At 41.7% G+C, this 17,377-nt stretch overlaps 1 protein-coding gene across 3 annotated transcripts in view; it reads right to left on the minus strand.

The window, feature by feature from the left end:
- Nucleotides 1-14,762, minus strand: part of DCLK1 (doublecortin like kinase 1) — a 336,772-nt gene extending 322,010 nt beyond the window's left edge. For all 3 annotated transcript variants that reach the window (XM_042953181.1, XM_042953250.1, XM_042953117.1), the window contains exon 1: nt 14,387-14,762. In XM_042953181.1, the coding sequence (XP_042809115.1) occupies nt 14,387-14,762 (376 nt within the window). The remainder of the gene's footprint in view (nt 1-14,386) is intronic.
- Between the last annotated feature and the right edge of the window lie 2,615 nt (nt 14,763-17,377).

The raw sequence follows: 17,377 nt of genomic DNA on the forward strand, positions 1-17,377 counted from the left end.
TATGATTAGAGGGTAGGAATTTTCAGTCTCACCTCCCTGACCTTGGGGAGGGGAGGAGGGATAGTAGTTAAATCCAGTGATTGATTGATTGATTGATTGACTGATTTTTTTTAAAGTTTACTTATTTATTTTGAAAGAGAAAGCGTGAGTAGGGGAGAGTGGCAGAGTGGACAGAGAGGGAGAAAGAGGGAGAGAGAGAATCTCAAGCAGGCCCCATGCTGCCAGTGCAGAGCCAGACATGGAGCTCGATCCCACAAACTGTGATATCATGACCTGAGCCAAAATCAAGAGTCCAACGCTTAACCGACTGAGCCACCCGGGCACCCTAAATCCAGGGACTTAATCAACTGTGCCTATATAATGAAACATCCATAAAAACCCAAAAGGACAAGGTTCAGAGACCTTCCAGTTGGTGAACACATGAAGATTCATTCAGTAGGAGTGGTGATCTCAGAGTCAGCATTTAAGCTCCAAGCTCTCTCCCTAATCCTTGCCCTATGTATCTCTTCCATCTGGCTATTCCTAAATTATAAGCTTTTATAATAAACTGGTAATCCAGTAAGTAAAATGTTCCCCTGAGGTCTGTGAGCCTCTCTAGCAAATTCATTGAATCAAAGCGGGGGTCCTAGGAACCTCTTCTCTGTTAGCCAATCCATCAGAGGCACAGGTGACAACCTGGATTTGATTGGTGGCTGAAAGGGGAGGGGGGTGGTAGAGACAGTCTCCTGGGACTAAGCCCTTAACCTTGGAATCTGATGCTATCTCTGGGTAGATAGTGTCAGAATTGCGTTGAATTGTAGGACATCCAGCTGCCGTCACAGACAATTGCTTGGGTGTTTGGGGGAAACACACACACACACACCAGAATCCGTGACCAGAATTTTATAACCCCAAATTTGCTTTGACAGTTTGGGATTATCACCTATAGGGAAGCTTAACAAGGATGGCAAGATGACAAAGATCACACACGGTTTAAAGGAAATGGTGTAACACCCTATTTAGAGGTAGAGCTGGGATTCCCGAACATGATGATTTGCTGGGTGGTTATCATACTGCTAGTTTTGTCCCAGTTTATTCAAGCCAAAAATCTTTGTGTTAAGACCGATTCTCAACTTAAAATGTAATGTTCTGGATGTCCAACACACCCCAACAGACAGCTAGAGCTGCAGAAGCAGCATCTGTCTGAATTGCTGTGGCATTTACAAAAGCCAAAACATATTTGCTTTTCAGCAAAGATAAAGAAGAAAAGAAAAAGTAAGGAAATAAAGCATGTGATTATCTTTGGAACTGACCAATGCCTACTGAAATATCAGAATATGGTAATTTCTTCCCTGAAATATTTAGGTACTTGGGGGATCTTGGAGAAATGGAATAATTTAGATTATTTTCAAGATACTAAAAGGTCTATGTTTTATTTGGTTTTCAAAAAAAATCACATATGCATTTGTAAATTTATTATATCGCTATTATACAAAGTATGGAAATAAATGTTCTCTAACAAAGTTTATTATTTAAAAATCTGCAAAGTCAATTCTACTTGGCCATTGGCTCCCATTATGAAAGTAAAGGATTTCCACTTAAAAGAAATAAACTAAGTCACTACTGAAAACTGCCAGTGATGTGGTACCCAGATTCCTAGTTGACCAGGCCTGTGATGAGTGAGCTAGGAAGGTGTCCCTCCACAAGATCCCATATTAGGAGATTCTAGAAGTTTGCTCTATTTCCCCCTACTGCTGGAGATTTTTCATTGGCTCAGAGTTGTGATTTGTAAATTTCATATGTGACATCACTTAAGCTCAGTGTGAAAATGGCCCAATCTCTGGTTGCTACCTCCTCTAGGACTTCTTTAAGTTCCAAAGGTGGTATATTTAAAAGTATCTTAAGTGAGAGATACCTATAAAAATTTAATTTTTCCAGAAAATAAAGTTTCTCATTAAAAACTCTAGCAATTAAAATTTCTCTTGTGAATTATAGTAAAAACTGCAGAAGACTCAAATATATATTGAGACCTCGGAAAAGAAACTGAGTAAAATTACGTGAAAGCTATTATTTACATAATAAAATATAAAGTGCCTTCTGGATATTGTATTTTATGAGCCTATCTCAAATATACACAGCAACATTTCATCACCTTCCTAAAAGGCACTGGTTCAGGTAGACAATTTTGATAGCGCTATTAAAGGCAAGAGAAAAGATTCCCCAAAGGTACTTTGGGTCATTCTTCCATGGAAGTCACTCATAATATAATAGTACATAAAAATAAGCTTACAGAAAATAAAATTTGAATGTGTACATCAGGCCTATGGGAAATGTCAAGTTCTTAAATTCAAAGCAACAGAAAAATAAAGAAAAAAGATTGAGAGATCCAAAATTTTACATTTACAACTGATATAAATGAAAAGTGGAAAAACTAAAATAAAAAAGAGAAAACAGACTAAGGATCTACACAGAACAACGGGTTACTATAATGTGCAAAGCTTATTATAATTCACAAAAATGTAAGGTACTAAAACATATGACAAAGGATAAAAACAAAATAAAATAGAAATAGAAAACACCACTAGGGACATTATAAATTGATAACCCTTTTTGAAAGCAACATGGCCACCTGTATTTGGAACCCCAAAAATATATATTCTCGTTGCTAAAAATTTCTCCTAAGCACATCACAGAGTAACAAATAACAAAATTGCAACAGATACGTACAGCACTTGCCATAAAAACTAAAAATTGGGGCGCCTGGGTGGCTCAGTCGGTTGAGCGGCCAACTTCGGCTCGGGTCATGATCTCGTGGTCCGTGAGTTCGAGCCCCGCGTTGGGCTCTGTGCTGACGGCTCAGAGCCTGGAGCCTGTTTCAGATTCTGTGTCTCCCTCTCTCTGCCCCTCCCCCGTTCATGCTCTGTCTCTCTCTGTCTCAAAAATAAATAAACGTTAAAAAAAAATTTTTTTTAAATAAAAAAAAAACTAAAAATTAAATACAAACCCCTAAGTCTTTAATAATAAGTACAAAATCTGAATTTGCCACTCTAGGGAGTGAAAACAATCCTAAGTCGTGAGCTTGTTTTCAAAAGAGCTTAGAAAACAAGATGTGTGGGGTGCCTGGGTGGTTCAGTCAGTTGAGCAGTTGAGTGTCTGATTTCGGCTCAGGTCATGATCTCGCAGTTCATGAGTTCGAACCCATGACAGCTCAGCTGACAGCTCAGCTTGGAGCCTGCTTCAGATTCTATGTCCCCTTCTCTTTCTGTCTCTCCCCTGCCCATATTCTGTCTGTCTGTCTGTCTGTCTGTCTCTCTCTCTCTCTCTCTAAGAATAAATAAAACATTAAAAAGAAGAAAAGAAAACAAGATGTGTAGGGGCACTTGGGTGGCTCAATTAAGTGTCCGACTTCTGCTCAGGTCATGATCATGTGGTTCATGAGTTCAAGCCCTGCACCGGGTTCTCTGCTGTCAGCAAAGAGCCCGCATCAGATCCTCTGTCTCTCTCTCTCTCTCTCTCTCTCTCTCTCTCTCTGTCTCTCTCTCTGCCCATCCCTGACTTGCTATCTCTCTCAAAATAAATAAATAAATAAACTTAAAAAAATCTTAAAAAATGAAAAGAAAGCAAGATGTGTATGAAAAGATTTCACAAGGCACTAAGTGATAATTGCTAAATACGTGGTCGAGGCAACCCTAACTCAGAAGAGAAAGAAATCACTTCTCGCTTCCCACTGAGTGACCAATAAAGAAGAAATGGAATTCATGGTGACCTCAGAAGTGGGGGTAAGATTTTTCATAGAGAAAAGAAAGAGGACAGCATCTCAGATAAAATAAAAATAATAATACGCTCTACTACACAGTACAGCCAAGGGATAGTCTGTGAGATATTAATATGTCTTTCTCAAAAGACCCAGGTTTCAGAAAGCTCCCATTGGTTTCAGCGTGAGGGAAGGGCTGGAGGTAGGACACAGGGAGAGAGAAGTCGAGAAAGCTACTATAACAGACCAGGAGAGGAGATGGAGAATTGACTTTACACCTCTGCACTGGGGGCAGAGAGAAGCGGATGCAAGAGGAATACTTAGCAGATAGACTCGACTGACTAGACAGCAGAGACTGGCAACTGTCTGGATGTGGGACCCAAAGGAATCGGAGTCACATGATGAAAATGAAATGATAACATTGAAACTTCCATTTTGGTTGACTTCCCAAGTACCGCGATAGGTAAAATAAGAAGGGAACCAGGTTTGGACTCGATGCTAAGGAAAGAAATTCGTTTGGTTGTGCACATACTAAATTTGGAGTTCCTAGGAGCCAACCAGTTGAAGATTTCCAGCAAGCAATTAGAAATATAAGCCTGGAGTTTGGAAGGAGACGCATGTGACAGCTGCAGAGATGGAACTGAAGAAAACGTTCCGGGAAACCATGCCCAGCTGGACAAGAAGAAACCCAGGGCAACAGCAGTCTTCAAAGAGTGCCCAGAAATGGAGGAGCCACTGAAGGGAACAAAGACAAATCAGGTGCCTGGAGCCATGGAAACTGAAAGCTGGTGAGTGTGTGGCTGGAAAAGAACCAGACATCAGCATCCAACGCTCCAGGGACATCATTGAGGATAAGGATTCCTAAGAGATCACTGGCCTGGCCACTAAAAGGCCACATGTGGCCCTATAATGGCCACTTTCGTTCAGTAGTGATGCTGGCTACTTTCATTCATCCATTCATCCATCTATCCACCCATTCATTCTCTTTCGTCTTTCTTCCCATAATATATTGAGTACTTACAACTACCATGCTGGGCAGTAAGGACACCAATGGTTCCCTGAGTTCTTGAGACTTTGATATAAAATGAACAAGTATATTACAGTGTCATGATGCTAATTAAGGAGCTGAAGTATGATTGCAAGTTGAGGAAGTATAGATAGCATATACTAATATTTCTTAGCACAGAGCTCTGGGTTTCAGAGGCCAGAAAGACCAAGGCAAGAATGTTTGCGATTGTGGGAGATTTGTGCATCTGTCGGCTGAGGGATGAGGGTGGAGACACTATCGGCAGAACAGGTTATTTGAACGCCTGCCATGTAGCAGATCCTGCGCTAACCCATGCTATTTAACCTGCAATCCTCAACACAACCCTATGAACGAAGTATTAGCATACCACTTATCAGAGAGCACAATGAGGCACAGAGAGATAGGCAGCTGGCTCAAGGTCACATGGCTGGCAAAGGTGGAGCCAGGGTTCAAGTCAGGTGGTCTGACTCCAGAACCATAACTTAACCACGACATCATTATGCACCCTCAGGAGGGCACCCATCTTACAGTCCTCGCAGGAGAAAAAGGGAAGCCGGGAGACAGCAGGGCACAAGCAAAGAGCGCAGCCAAGCTCACTGCTGAGTGTACCAACGGGTAATAGGAGATATGGCCAGAAGAGAAGGAAGGGCAGGAGAAGGGCCACTGAGAGAAATACATGCAACATTGTGGGCTGTATTCCATACGTAAGTGGAGAGCCATTGTGAAGCAAAGGTATGGCACAAAGTGGTTTGTCTGTGGCCAGGTTTACATAGGCAGGAAAACTAGTTTAAAGACTATTGTATGGGACATATGCGTGTCCTAAAGGATTTGACCTAAGAGAGGCTACAGAATGGAAAAGCAAGAAGGTGCCTGAGTAGTTCAGTTGGTTAAGTGTCTGACTTCAGCTCAGGTCATGATCTCACAGATGGTTTGTGAGTTTGAGATCTGCATCAGGCTCTGCACAGACAGCACAAGCCTGCTTCGGATTCTTTGTCTCCCTCTCTCTCTCTCTCCCTCTCTCTCTCTGCCCCTCCTCTGCTCATGCTGTCTCTCTCTCTCTCTCTCTCTCTCTCTCTCTCTCAAAAATAAATAAACATTTAAAAAAAGGAATAGAAAAGCAGGGACAAATACAGATTCCATAAAGAAGACAAAAACATTGGGGCGCCTGGGTGGCGCAGTCGGTTAAGCGTCCGACTTCAGCCAGGTCACGATCTCGCGGTCCGTGAGTTCGAGCCCCGCGTCAGGCTCTGGGCTGATGGCTCGGAGCCTGGAGCCTGTTTCCGATTCTGTGTCTCCCTCTCTCTCTGCCCCTCCCCCGTTCATGCTCTGTCTCTCTCTGTCCCAAAAATAAAAAAAAATAAAAAAAAATAAAAAAAAAAAAAAAAAAGAAGACAAAAACATTGAAAAAGAAAAACTAAGACATGTATTTCTAGCTCAGAAGCCTATTGTAATAGTACAGGAAAGAGATGACAAGTTTCAAGTGGTAGGAATATGAGGAGTTATTATTTAATTTTTTAAATGTTTTTACATCTTTCAGATTTTCTACAATGCTCACTGTGTAAAAATGTATCACTCTGCCAGTAAAAAAAATAGTAATATTGTGATGAGGACTTGAAAACTATAATAATGATGGTGGAAAGGACAAACTGAAGAAACATCTTAAGCAAGATCAACAGAATTTAGTAACAGCTTGTATCTGAGGGTGAAGAAGAGAAGTCAAGGGGGATGTTAAGTTATACGGCAATACGATTTCACAAGATCCAGAATATGAGAAGAGGAATAAACTCTGGGTAATGGAAAAGAATGAGGTCACATTTATGCATGTTAAGTTTGAAAGGACTAAGGACAAGAGTATCAGTTAAATATATCCAGGTGCTGGGAGTGCAGAAGAAAGGTCTTATTATTATTTGGGAGAAATGGGCCTTAAGAGTGGTTAACATAATCAGACTTGATGATATCATAGTAGATCTAAAGACAAGTAAGTGTTGGTCATCTAAGGGTGAGAAAAGTAAAGAAGGAAATCGCAAATCACCATTAGAACATCACCACAACAATTACTGTAGACAAATCCACGAGTAAATGCCAAAATTCATGAGCAAAAGCTTAAGGAGAAGCAAGACATTCACGGAGCCTCAAACTTTCTCCCCCAAATATTTATTAGCTACAAAGGGAAAAATAGTAACTTTAGAGTGAAGGACACTGGCAAATACCACCTTAACCAACTTATGGTTAATCTCACCAGTAATAAGACACAGCAACATCTTGTACCCTGAAATGATGCACTGAAAGGAACACAGCATCATTTCTGTGGAATTCTTGCCACAAAGAGATAACTTGAATCTAATCATCAGCTAAACCCAAACTGAAGGATGTTCTACGAAATAACTGACCAAAATGGCCAAGTCATTAGAGACCAGGAAAGACTGAAGAACTGTCACAGCGTGGCAGAGATGAAGGAGAGGTGACAACTAAATGCAATGTGTGGGGCGCCTGGGTGGCTCAGTCGGTTAAGAGTCCGACTTCGGCTCGGGTCACGATCTTGCGGTCCGTGAGTTCGAGCCCCGCATCAGGCTCTGGGCTGATGGCTCAGAGCCTGGAGCCTGCTTCCGATTCTGTGTCTCCCTCTCTCTCTGACCCTCCCCCGTTCATGCTCTGTCTCTCTCTGTCTCAAAAATAAATAAACTTAAAAAAAAAAAAAATTTAAATGCAATGTGTGATTCTGGAACCAAAAATAAAAGGCCACTAGTGGAAAATTTGATGAAAGCTGAAAAAAGCCTGTAGTTTAGCTACTAGCATTGTTCCAAAGGTAATGGTACCATGGTTGTGTAAGATGTTCCATTATGGGAAGGGCATCTGGGAACTCCCTACCTTTACGACAATTGTATTAAGTCCACATTAATTTCAAAATAAAAACTTTTAAACATGAGTACGGTAGCCTAGAACAAGGTTAAATTGAACCTCTATCTCACACTAACATTTACTAATATGACATCCATTAGAATACTTTTTAAAATGAAAACGCAGGGCACCTGGGTAGCTCACTGGGTTAAGCGTCCAACTCTTGATATTGGCTCAGGTCATGATCTCACAGTTTGTGAGTCTGAGCCCTGCGTCGGGCTCTGCACTGACAGCACGGAGCCTGCTTGGGACTCTCTCTCTCCTTCTCTCTCTCTGCCCCTCCCCTGCTTGCATGTGTTCTTTCTCTCTCTCTCAAAATAAATAAATAAATGTAAAAATTTTTTTTAATAAAATGAAAACATAAAAATACTAGAAGAAAATGAGGAAACTGGCTTTATAATTACAGAGTACAGAGAACCCAAGAGGCATGAAAATCAAGCCATGAATGAAAAGCCTGATACATTTGATCATTTCGGGTTTTTTTTTTCAATCTGCATGGCAAAAAAACACAGTAAACAATGTCACTAGATAAAGGACAATCTGGGAAAAATACTCTCAATAAATATCGCGAAGAGCTAGTATCTCTAAAAGGAAAAAGTCCAAAAAAATAAAAAAATAAAAAAATAAAAGGAAAAAGTCCTACAAGTCAGTAAAAAAAGACCCCGATCTGGTAGGAAAATGGTCAAAAGCTATGAATAAAAGAAACAAATGCATTCTAATTATATGAAAAGAAGAAAATTAAAACAATAGATACATGCTTTCATCTTCATAAGAGTTGGCAAATAGCAAAACGTTATGTGAAACATTGTCTTGTTGAGGGTATAGGAAGACAGCCACTCTCATATATTACTGGTAAGTGTGTAACCTGGTACCACATCTATGAAGAGGAATTTTGCAACAGCTCTTTAGACTTTAATACTTGTACCTCTCTATCCAGCTTGTACCTTTCTACTACTTCTGGGAATTTGTCCCACAAAGATTCTCCGACATGGATAGAAAACTTATACCTAAGGATATTCACTGCAAAACAAAGGATTGGTCACAACCTAAATGCCCATCAATAAAAGACTGGCTAAATAAATTAGGGCACGGTTGTATAAAGGAATACTATGAAGTCAGTAAAAAGTAGTTCTAGATGTATGATATGAACTATTATTAAGTGCACTGAGCAAGGAACAGAACTGGAAGCACAGTAAGTTACCTTCTGGACGAATGATAATGTATATCCTAACATGCACCGATATCTGAGATGATACTCAAAACTAAAAGCAAGGGGTGCCTGGGTGACTCGGGCGGTTAAGCGTCCAACTTCGGCTCAAGTCACGATCTCATGGTTCATGGATTTGAGCTCCACGTCGAGCTCTGTGCCGACAGCTCAGAGCCTGGAGCCTGCTTCGGATTCTGTCTCTCCCTCTCTCTTTGCCCCTCCCCTGCTTGTGCTGTGTGCACGTCTCTCTCTCTCAAAAATAAATAAACATTAAAAAAAAACTTTTAAACAATTAACAGTAACAAAAACTAGTAAACGGTTTGCTGTGGGGGAATTTGAGAGAGAGTACGTTTTCTAGCTCTTTAAGAATGAATTTCAAAAGTTTTAATATAGCAGGGAGAGGCGCAGATATAAGAAGCCAGTGAATTAGAGAAACAAAGAAATCAATAACACCACATCAAGGGAAATAAAAATCGCCAGGAGAGCTGGGTGACCGGAAATCGTGGTTAGAGATTCCCTAACTGTGGGGTGAAGTGTGGATTTATTTCTGAAAGGTCCATTCTGATGGAGACTTGGGAACATCTCTTACACAGCAGCTCCAGAGTCAGACAGTATCTAGGGTGAAGTATGGGGGTCAAGGTGTGTGACAGCTGAGAAAGAAGGGCACTCATTTCTTATACATACATATCTGCTGTACAGATTAACTTACTTCTATCCAAAGGACAACATACCTGAATAGTATTTATGTTAATGCTTAAAGGAAACATCTTGGCCTTCTTTTACCAACATGGACACAAGATGTTAAAAGAATGCTTATTTAAGACAGCAGAAAGATTCATGGTTGCCAGGGGTTAGGGAGGGTTGAAAAGATAGAGCACAGAGGATTTGTAGGGCAGTACAACTATTCTGCGTGATACTACGATGCTTCATACGTGCCATTACCCCTTCGGCAAAATTCACGGAACACACACAATGCCAAGACTGAACTCCAATGTAAACTATGGACTTTTGATGATAATGATGTGTCTGTGTAGATTCATCAATTATAACAAGTGCGCCACTCCGATGACGACAGGGGACACTGTTCATGTGTCATGAGGGAGGGGTCTATGAGAAATATTTGTACCTTCTGCTCAATTTTGCTAAGAACCTAAAACTGCACTGAAAGTAAAGCCTATTTAAAAGTAGGTGGGGTGGCTCAGTCCGCTGAGCGTCTGAGTCTTGATTTTGGCTCCGGTCATGATCTCAGGGTTCCTAAGCTCGAGCCCCACCTCGGGCACTGTACTAACAATGCAGAGCCTGCTAGGACTTCTCTCTCTCCTCCTCTCTCTAACCCTCCCCCACACAAGATCGCATGCTCTCTCTCTCTCAAAATAAATAAACAAACTTAAAAAAATAAAGTAGTGGGATGAGGCACTTGGGTGGCTCAGTCGGTTAAGTGTCTGACTTCGGCTCAGGTCATGATCTTGCGGTTTGTGGATTCAAGACCCCCATTGGGTTCTGTGCTGACAGCTTGGAGCCTAGAGCCTGCTTCAGATTCTGTGTCCCCCTCTCTCTTTTTGCCTCTCCTCCACTCGCACTCTGTCTCTATCTCAAAAAAAAATAAGCAAACATTAAAAAATTTTTTTTAAGTGGAGTGGATGGCTATCCCTCAACACATACATTACTGATGCTTGAGGGTCTCATAAAGAAAAAAATCAATCAGTTAATTCTTGGGATCTATATTACATCTTTCTTCTAATAATTTAAAGGTTTTAAATGTCATTCCTTCATTTATCTTCACAACATCTACACACCTATAGTGGAACATAAATAGTGTAAAATTTGGGGGAAAGAGGCAATATTGGGAATATGAGGCCAAGTTTCAAGGTAAACCACTTGCAGAAATAGGTCTGCAATTCAATTTTCCTTATTAATTATCCTGACTTCTTCAATGTATTAAGGCCATTTTGAAGGCAAACAACTAAAATTGCCATCCATTGTCTGCTCTTATATATGTGTGTGCATGTGTGTGTGTGTGTGTGTATTCATCCATGCATAGACAGACACACCTATAATCATACATAAACACACATACACACTCATACATATTTATACTTCAGGCAAAGAATCAGCTCTGTTGATGCTCTTAGAACAAATTTAGGCATAATCATCTGTGTATAATAATAATTTAAAAACAGTGCAGGGGCGCCTGGGTGGCTCAGTCAATTAAGCATCTTTGGCTCAGGTCATGATCTCACAGTTCTTGAGTTTGAGCCCTGGATCAGGCTCTCTCTCTCTGTCAGCACAGAGCCCATTTCAGAACCTCTGTCCACCTCTCACACTGCCCCTCCCCCGCCTGTCCTCTGTCTCTCAAAATAAATAAATAAACTTAAAAAATAAAAAAACAGTGCAAGTGACCCTGAGACTGTTAGAAATAAAGAAACTCACATATGTCATTGTAATTCAGAATTTTTAGTATGAGACGAGAAAGAACAGACTTAAAAAAAAAAAACAATTAGAAGTCAAATACACTTGTCACTGCATCCACTAAAAGGATTTAATTTAAAACTCAAACATCAGCATATTGGAAGGGGAAATGAGAAGCTAATAACATGCATTGACGTTTACATAAAATTAGTATGTAAAGTGAGAGATATGAACCTAATGATGAATATGAAGTAAGGGTTTGCATTTTAACAGACTAAGCAAAAATGTAATTGACAAAGAGGCCAATCTAAATGAATTTCCAGCTACTTCAACACTGAGTGCAGCTGCATGCTGGCAGCAGTATTATAAATGAGAAAAAAAAAAAGTCTGTTTAAACTGGATTTTTAAAAAATGCAGCCAATATGTGAACTTACACACTGTACCGAAGTTATCATTCATTCAATCAGAAAAAGGAATTTTTTCCCAACAAGTAAATTTTTAACATCAGAATAGTCAATCTGCAGTTGCTTTATATCGATTGAAGAGAAGAGTATTTGGAGGTAAGTGAAAATACTAAAGTGTTGCTGGGAGCTGTATCTGTCATTCCTGGAATTAAGTCAAGGTTAAAAACATTTGTTTTCAAGAAAAATCTAATACTATAAAATTTCATTTGAAAGCCACTAAGAATACCCCACTTGGTATCTCATTTGTGGCAGTTATGAGCTCAAGCTCGGGCACCAGCTATCCCGGGTTCAAATCCTAACTCTACCATTTCTTGCTGTGTGACCTTGAGCAGCTCACTTAACCACACCGTGCCTCACTTCCCTCATCTTAGTAGAAGGATGGTAACAGTGCCTAGCTCCTGGGATCACTGTGAAAATTAAATGTATTCATATATGCAAGACAGACGCTGCAGAACTGTGAGCGGTCATTACTCTCAGGATAGCAGTCTCTTAGAGAGGGCATTCTTGTGTTAAAAAAAAACTGACAAAGAAGATGGTGATGCGCATTCCATGATCTTCCTGGTCCTTGTACGTAAAGAACTGTTGGTTCCCATCTCTCACACCTTCTCCTCGGTGGATGGGAATCACGGGAATATCTGTGGCCACTTCTCAGTAAAGATCAATTCTGGGTGGGAAACTGACTGAAATACACCTCCCCCACCCCACAGCTGCTGCACAAGGGACTCTAGACCCAGTGAGGAGCCAAGCCCGGCTGTCTTAAAATGTGTTTCGAGATGTTGGCATATTTTCTCTGTATTACCATCGGTCCTCAAAGGGGTGGTTTGATGACTGATCATGCACCTGACTTTGCATTTCACCTTTATCCAGATCCTTCAGAATAGTCCACCAAATGTTTTATTTAACCCCGTATTTTCCAAGGTCAGGAAAAGGACAGGGCACAAAAATCAAAGCTGATGCAGAAAGATTTCATGTTCATTCTTCCCCTTTAATTTACTGAAAGTGCCAGCTTCTGAATAGAAGGAAGAAGGCCAAGTCTACAGGCATCTTGGCAGGGTGACGAGTCACTGAAAAGAGATGTGAATTCCCACATAATAAACACACCAAACCCAGGCTCTCCACACCCTCTCAAGTCCAGTCATACTGCGACTGGACTGGCACCCCTGCCAGCAGATCAAGGGAAGGAAAACGGGAGGAAGACACAAGACGCCCTCAGCCTTAAAACACATACAAACTCTGGTTCCAGAGGAGGGCAAGAGGGCGCGCCTGTGTGCCATTAAGAGGACAGGGGCCCCAAACCCCCAGCTACCTGCACAAGAGAGGGAGGGTATTATGTGCATGGCATTCCTCCAGGATCCAGTAAGACAGCGGGCCCGGGCAGACATATCTGGAGTAGAGATGAGCTCAGGGTGAAGTCAAGCACTTCCAAACCTCTAAATTTCCTTTCCCGTCTTCCTCTGTGCTGAGGGCTACTTCATCACGACCCTGACAACTCAGACTTAGGAATTCCCACTCTCCAGAGATCAGCCCAGCCTCGTTTACACCTTAGCATGAATGTAACCCGTTATTTCTCTCCAAGTCATTTTACTTGGTTTGTGATTTCTTTTTTTTTTTTTTTAGTGTTTATTTATTTTTGAGAGAGAGAGAGAGACAGACAGAGCATGAGCGGAAAAGGAGCAGAAAGAGAGGGAGACACAGGATCCAAAGCAGGCTCCAGGCTCTGAGCCGTCAGCACAGAGCCCGACACAGCGCTTGAACTCACAAATGGGGAGATCGTGACCTGAGCCAAAGCCGGAAGCTTAACCAACTGAACCACCCAGGGGCTTCTTTGCTTGTGATTTCTAAGGTGACTATAGGCTTTCTGTGCCGCTCCCGTGGCGTTGGGACTGAAGCGAGTGTACCCATTCTGCTTGCACAACACACCACACCTCATCCAGGGACTAAGACAGTCTCATTTCCACATGAAATGTCTAAAACAGATAATTACTGTTAGCCTAAATTCAACTTTAAGAAACAATAAACTGAACAGATTCATTCCTTTATATTCTCAGGTACCCCAGAAAGACGAGAATCCTTTAAACTCAAAAGGAAGCACCATATGAGAAAGAGATGCCAGAAAACGTAATTTTTCGTCCAGTATCAACACTACCTTACCATGTGACCATAGACATGTCACTCGAATTTTCTAGGCCTCAGTCTCCAGTGACAGAATTAATGGGCTTGCTACCTACATAAGGTTCCCTTCTACTCAAAACTTTCACGATCCATTAGGTATTTTCAGTTCAAGTAATTTCAGACAGCAAAAGTTCATTTGCATCTAGAAATGAATACGAACGATGGGATTAAAGATATAAAAACAGGCTTTTAAAATTAATGTAGCATGGGTATGAGAAAAAAAACAGAATGCAGGAGAATTAAGACACCTTTTCCCTCAGTCCATCGTTATAAGGAGCCTGACCTAATAACATTAGCGGGGTTTTTTTTTCTTCCTTTTTCCACTACAGTACAGCAAAGTGAACTCCCAGATCTGTGAACCATAAGGGTCAGAGCTGAATGAGGCTGATGTGTCTTAGCGATCAAGTGCAGGTGCCTAGAACAATGCGGAAACCCGAGAAAGCATCCTCTAGGGTCCCTTGGGAGTTCGCGCTCACCTTCCACCAGTTGGTCCAGGCTGGAAATCTTCTTGAGCCCATCAATGGTGTAGATCGTTCTCACTCCCTGGGGCAAATTCACGTTATCCGACAGAGTTCGGGTCAAGTCAGCCAGCAGGGCCTCAAAGGATCGGAAGCGGTCTGGAGAGATGGCATACACTATCCCTTTGAAGTATCGATCTCCGTTTCGATAGAAACGAACTTTCTTGGCCTTCTTCTCAGAGCTGAGGGTCTGCAGCGTGCGGGTTCGGTAGAAGCTGCAGTGGGCGCTGTGCGTTGGGCTCGGCAGCCCATTCACCCGCGACCCTCTGCTGTATCTCTGCGCCTTGTCCCGCTCGTCAAAGTGCTCCAGCTCCATATCTCTGCCGAAGGACATGATGGAGTTAAAGTGGAACCTAGGAGGCACAGAAGGAAAAAAAAAAAAAAAACAGAGACACATACTGATGTTATTTTAAGACCATGATTTGAAAGGCTCAGCTCCAGAGCAGCTGGTGGAAATATCGCTGCAGTTGATGATATATTTAATATGAGTTATCAAGTTGGAAGAGAAGGAAGACAACGAAGAAGTAGAAGACGCAGCCTCTGCGGAAACAGCTTATTAATCAACCCCAGGTTCATTAGAAACAGCTCCTATGTATTGACCACCTATTGGGTTCTGGACAGCTGTTATTTCCAAGTCACAACAAACCCTTCCAAGGACTATTATCTGTAGATGAATAAAATGAGGCACAGAAAAATGTCTTCAGGTCCTACAGTTGGGAAATGCTTGAACCAAGACCTCCCACCCACATTTGCTGGGCTACAAAGCCCAAACCTCCCTACCGTGTGCTCACTCTGGTGGGAGAGGGAAGATAAGCTTTCATATTACATAGGGCTAAAGATAGTAGTGGTGGGGGGCCAGGAAACAAAAGAGGCGGTCAGCATTTAACAGTCACATTAGAAACTTCTCATGCAGCTTTGCACTCCCCCTGGCCAGATGGAGAGCAAACTGAATCAATCCCTGGGTTCTAACAACTGAAGATTTTCCAACACATTCATATATTAGATAGCAGCGTTTTCTAAAAGTGATTTCACCGTAACTCCTTTACTGACATTTAGTGCTTCAGATAAGTTGGGTTAAAAAAAAGAAGAAAAAGGAGGAGGAGGAAGAGAAGAAGAGGAAAAAGAAGAACAAGAAGGGAGAAAAGTTACTTCTTGGGAGGGCTCTGCCTCTCCTTCCACTTCGTCTTTGCCGCTGAGAGAACAGGAGCTTAGAGATGCTGAGCAAGTACATTCCTCAAGGTGACACAGCTAGTCCAGGACCAAGTCTGGATCAACATCTTTACGCCTCACTTCCTCAACGACACATAGGGAAGCTAATCATACCTACCTTAAGTATTAATACCTGAAGCACTTGGGAGAGTGTCTAGCATGTGATAAGTATTAATGTTGTTCATTAATAAAATCTGCTTTTCTCTTAACTCTGTCACAGAAACAACTAGTAGGAAAAGAATCTCCCCCTTTTCTGGTAAGGAAAAGCTCCTTATGGGTCTGCCTGATTTTCACCTTATGACCTTCTGAAAGGTATATGCTTGTACCCTCATGGTCCCCATTTTACTTTCTTTTTTTTTTTTTAATTTTTTTAATGTTTATTTATTTTTGAGACAGAGAAAGACAGCACGAGCAGGGGAGGGGCAGAAAGAGAGGGAGACACAGAATCTGAAGCAGCTCCAGGCTCTGAGCTATCAGCACAGAGCCCAACACAGGGGACAAACCCATGAACCGCTAGATCATGACCTGAGCCAAAGTCGGACCCTTAACCGACTGAGCCACCCAGGTGCCCCTTGTCCCTGTATTACTTTCTATGGAGCCCTGTCATCAGCAAGCTGCCTGTGGGATCAATTCATCCTTGCTAAGAGGTTAGCTGATAAAGGCCTGTGGCCTAACCTTGCAGGGGATCCATATTTTAACAGAATGATCTAGAAAGCATTCAGAAGAAAGTTTTGATGACAAAATTTCAGGCATGATGAAACACAATATAAGGGAAAGGGAAAATCTGGGGCAAGAACCTTAGGAGTGCTCCCCAAATCCCACCAAATAGACAAGGTTGCCTTTCTGAAGGTCAATCCAGCCTCCCTGACCTTTCCTCGACCCTCAGTAAACTAACCTCTGGTCTATTCAGAGTGGCTAAAAATTCATGTTTAAAAGTACTGCTAGGGATTGTGCACTCCTGAAATGAAGTGGAAAAAGCTAATGTTTATTGAATGTCTATGATGTGGCTGACACTATTATTCAGCAATCAATTATTGTGTAATCTGCTAAAAATTCCCTTCTAAACCTCACAATAATCCATTGAGGTCAGTAATATTATTACGATTGAAGGTGAGGATAGGATATATATATCCAGGGTCCCAGAGTTATCATAATTGAGGGAGTTGGGATTTGAACCTGGGTTTACTCTGACTGACTCGGAAGCTGGCACTCCCTCCTTTCTACCCCATGTGATAGGTCTTCAAGGCCAGACTCCCTGAGATCCTCCCTAGATCCATTCATCCATGTAAAGTAGGGGTTTTTTTTAAATAGCCCTGTGACCTTGGGGAGGTCACTCTGCGGAAGGCCCCATCTCCACACAGAGTGGGTAGTGGTCACCTGGCCTCTATTCACTTGCTCAGGATGCCATTCCTGACCCCAATGGGGGCCAGGGTGTGATTCAAACCTGGACTGATGAGCAGTTCAGTCTATTTTTTCCTACAAATATGAAAAAAACTACCTCAGGCCTCTTAATAACTCATAATAGTCTAAATTTGTATCTTCCAGAAAAAGTTATAGCATACGTAGGTAGATACGAATCAGTTTCATTGATTTCGAAGTTGGATAACTTTGAAACAGTGATCACTTGATATCTAGTTCTTCAGGCAACTATTAACTGAGTAACAGAACCAATACTTTGTCCATGGTATCACAACTGCTCCTACTGTTTGCTCTCTTCTCAAAAGGAGCTCTTTTGTCTTC

This window comes from Panthera leo, chromosome A1, assembly GCF_018350215.1.
Source record: "Panthera leo isolate Ple1 chromosome A1, P.leo_Ple1_pat1.1, whole genome shotgun sequence".
Lineage (NCBI taxonomy): Eukaryota > Metazoa > Chordata > Mammalia > Carnivora > Felidae > Panthera > Panthera leo.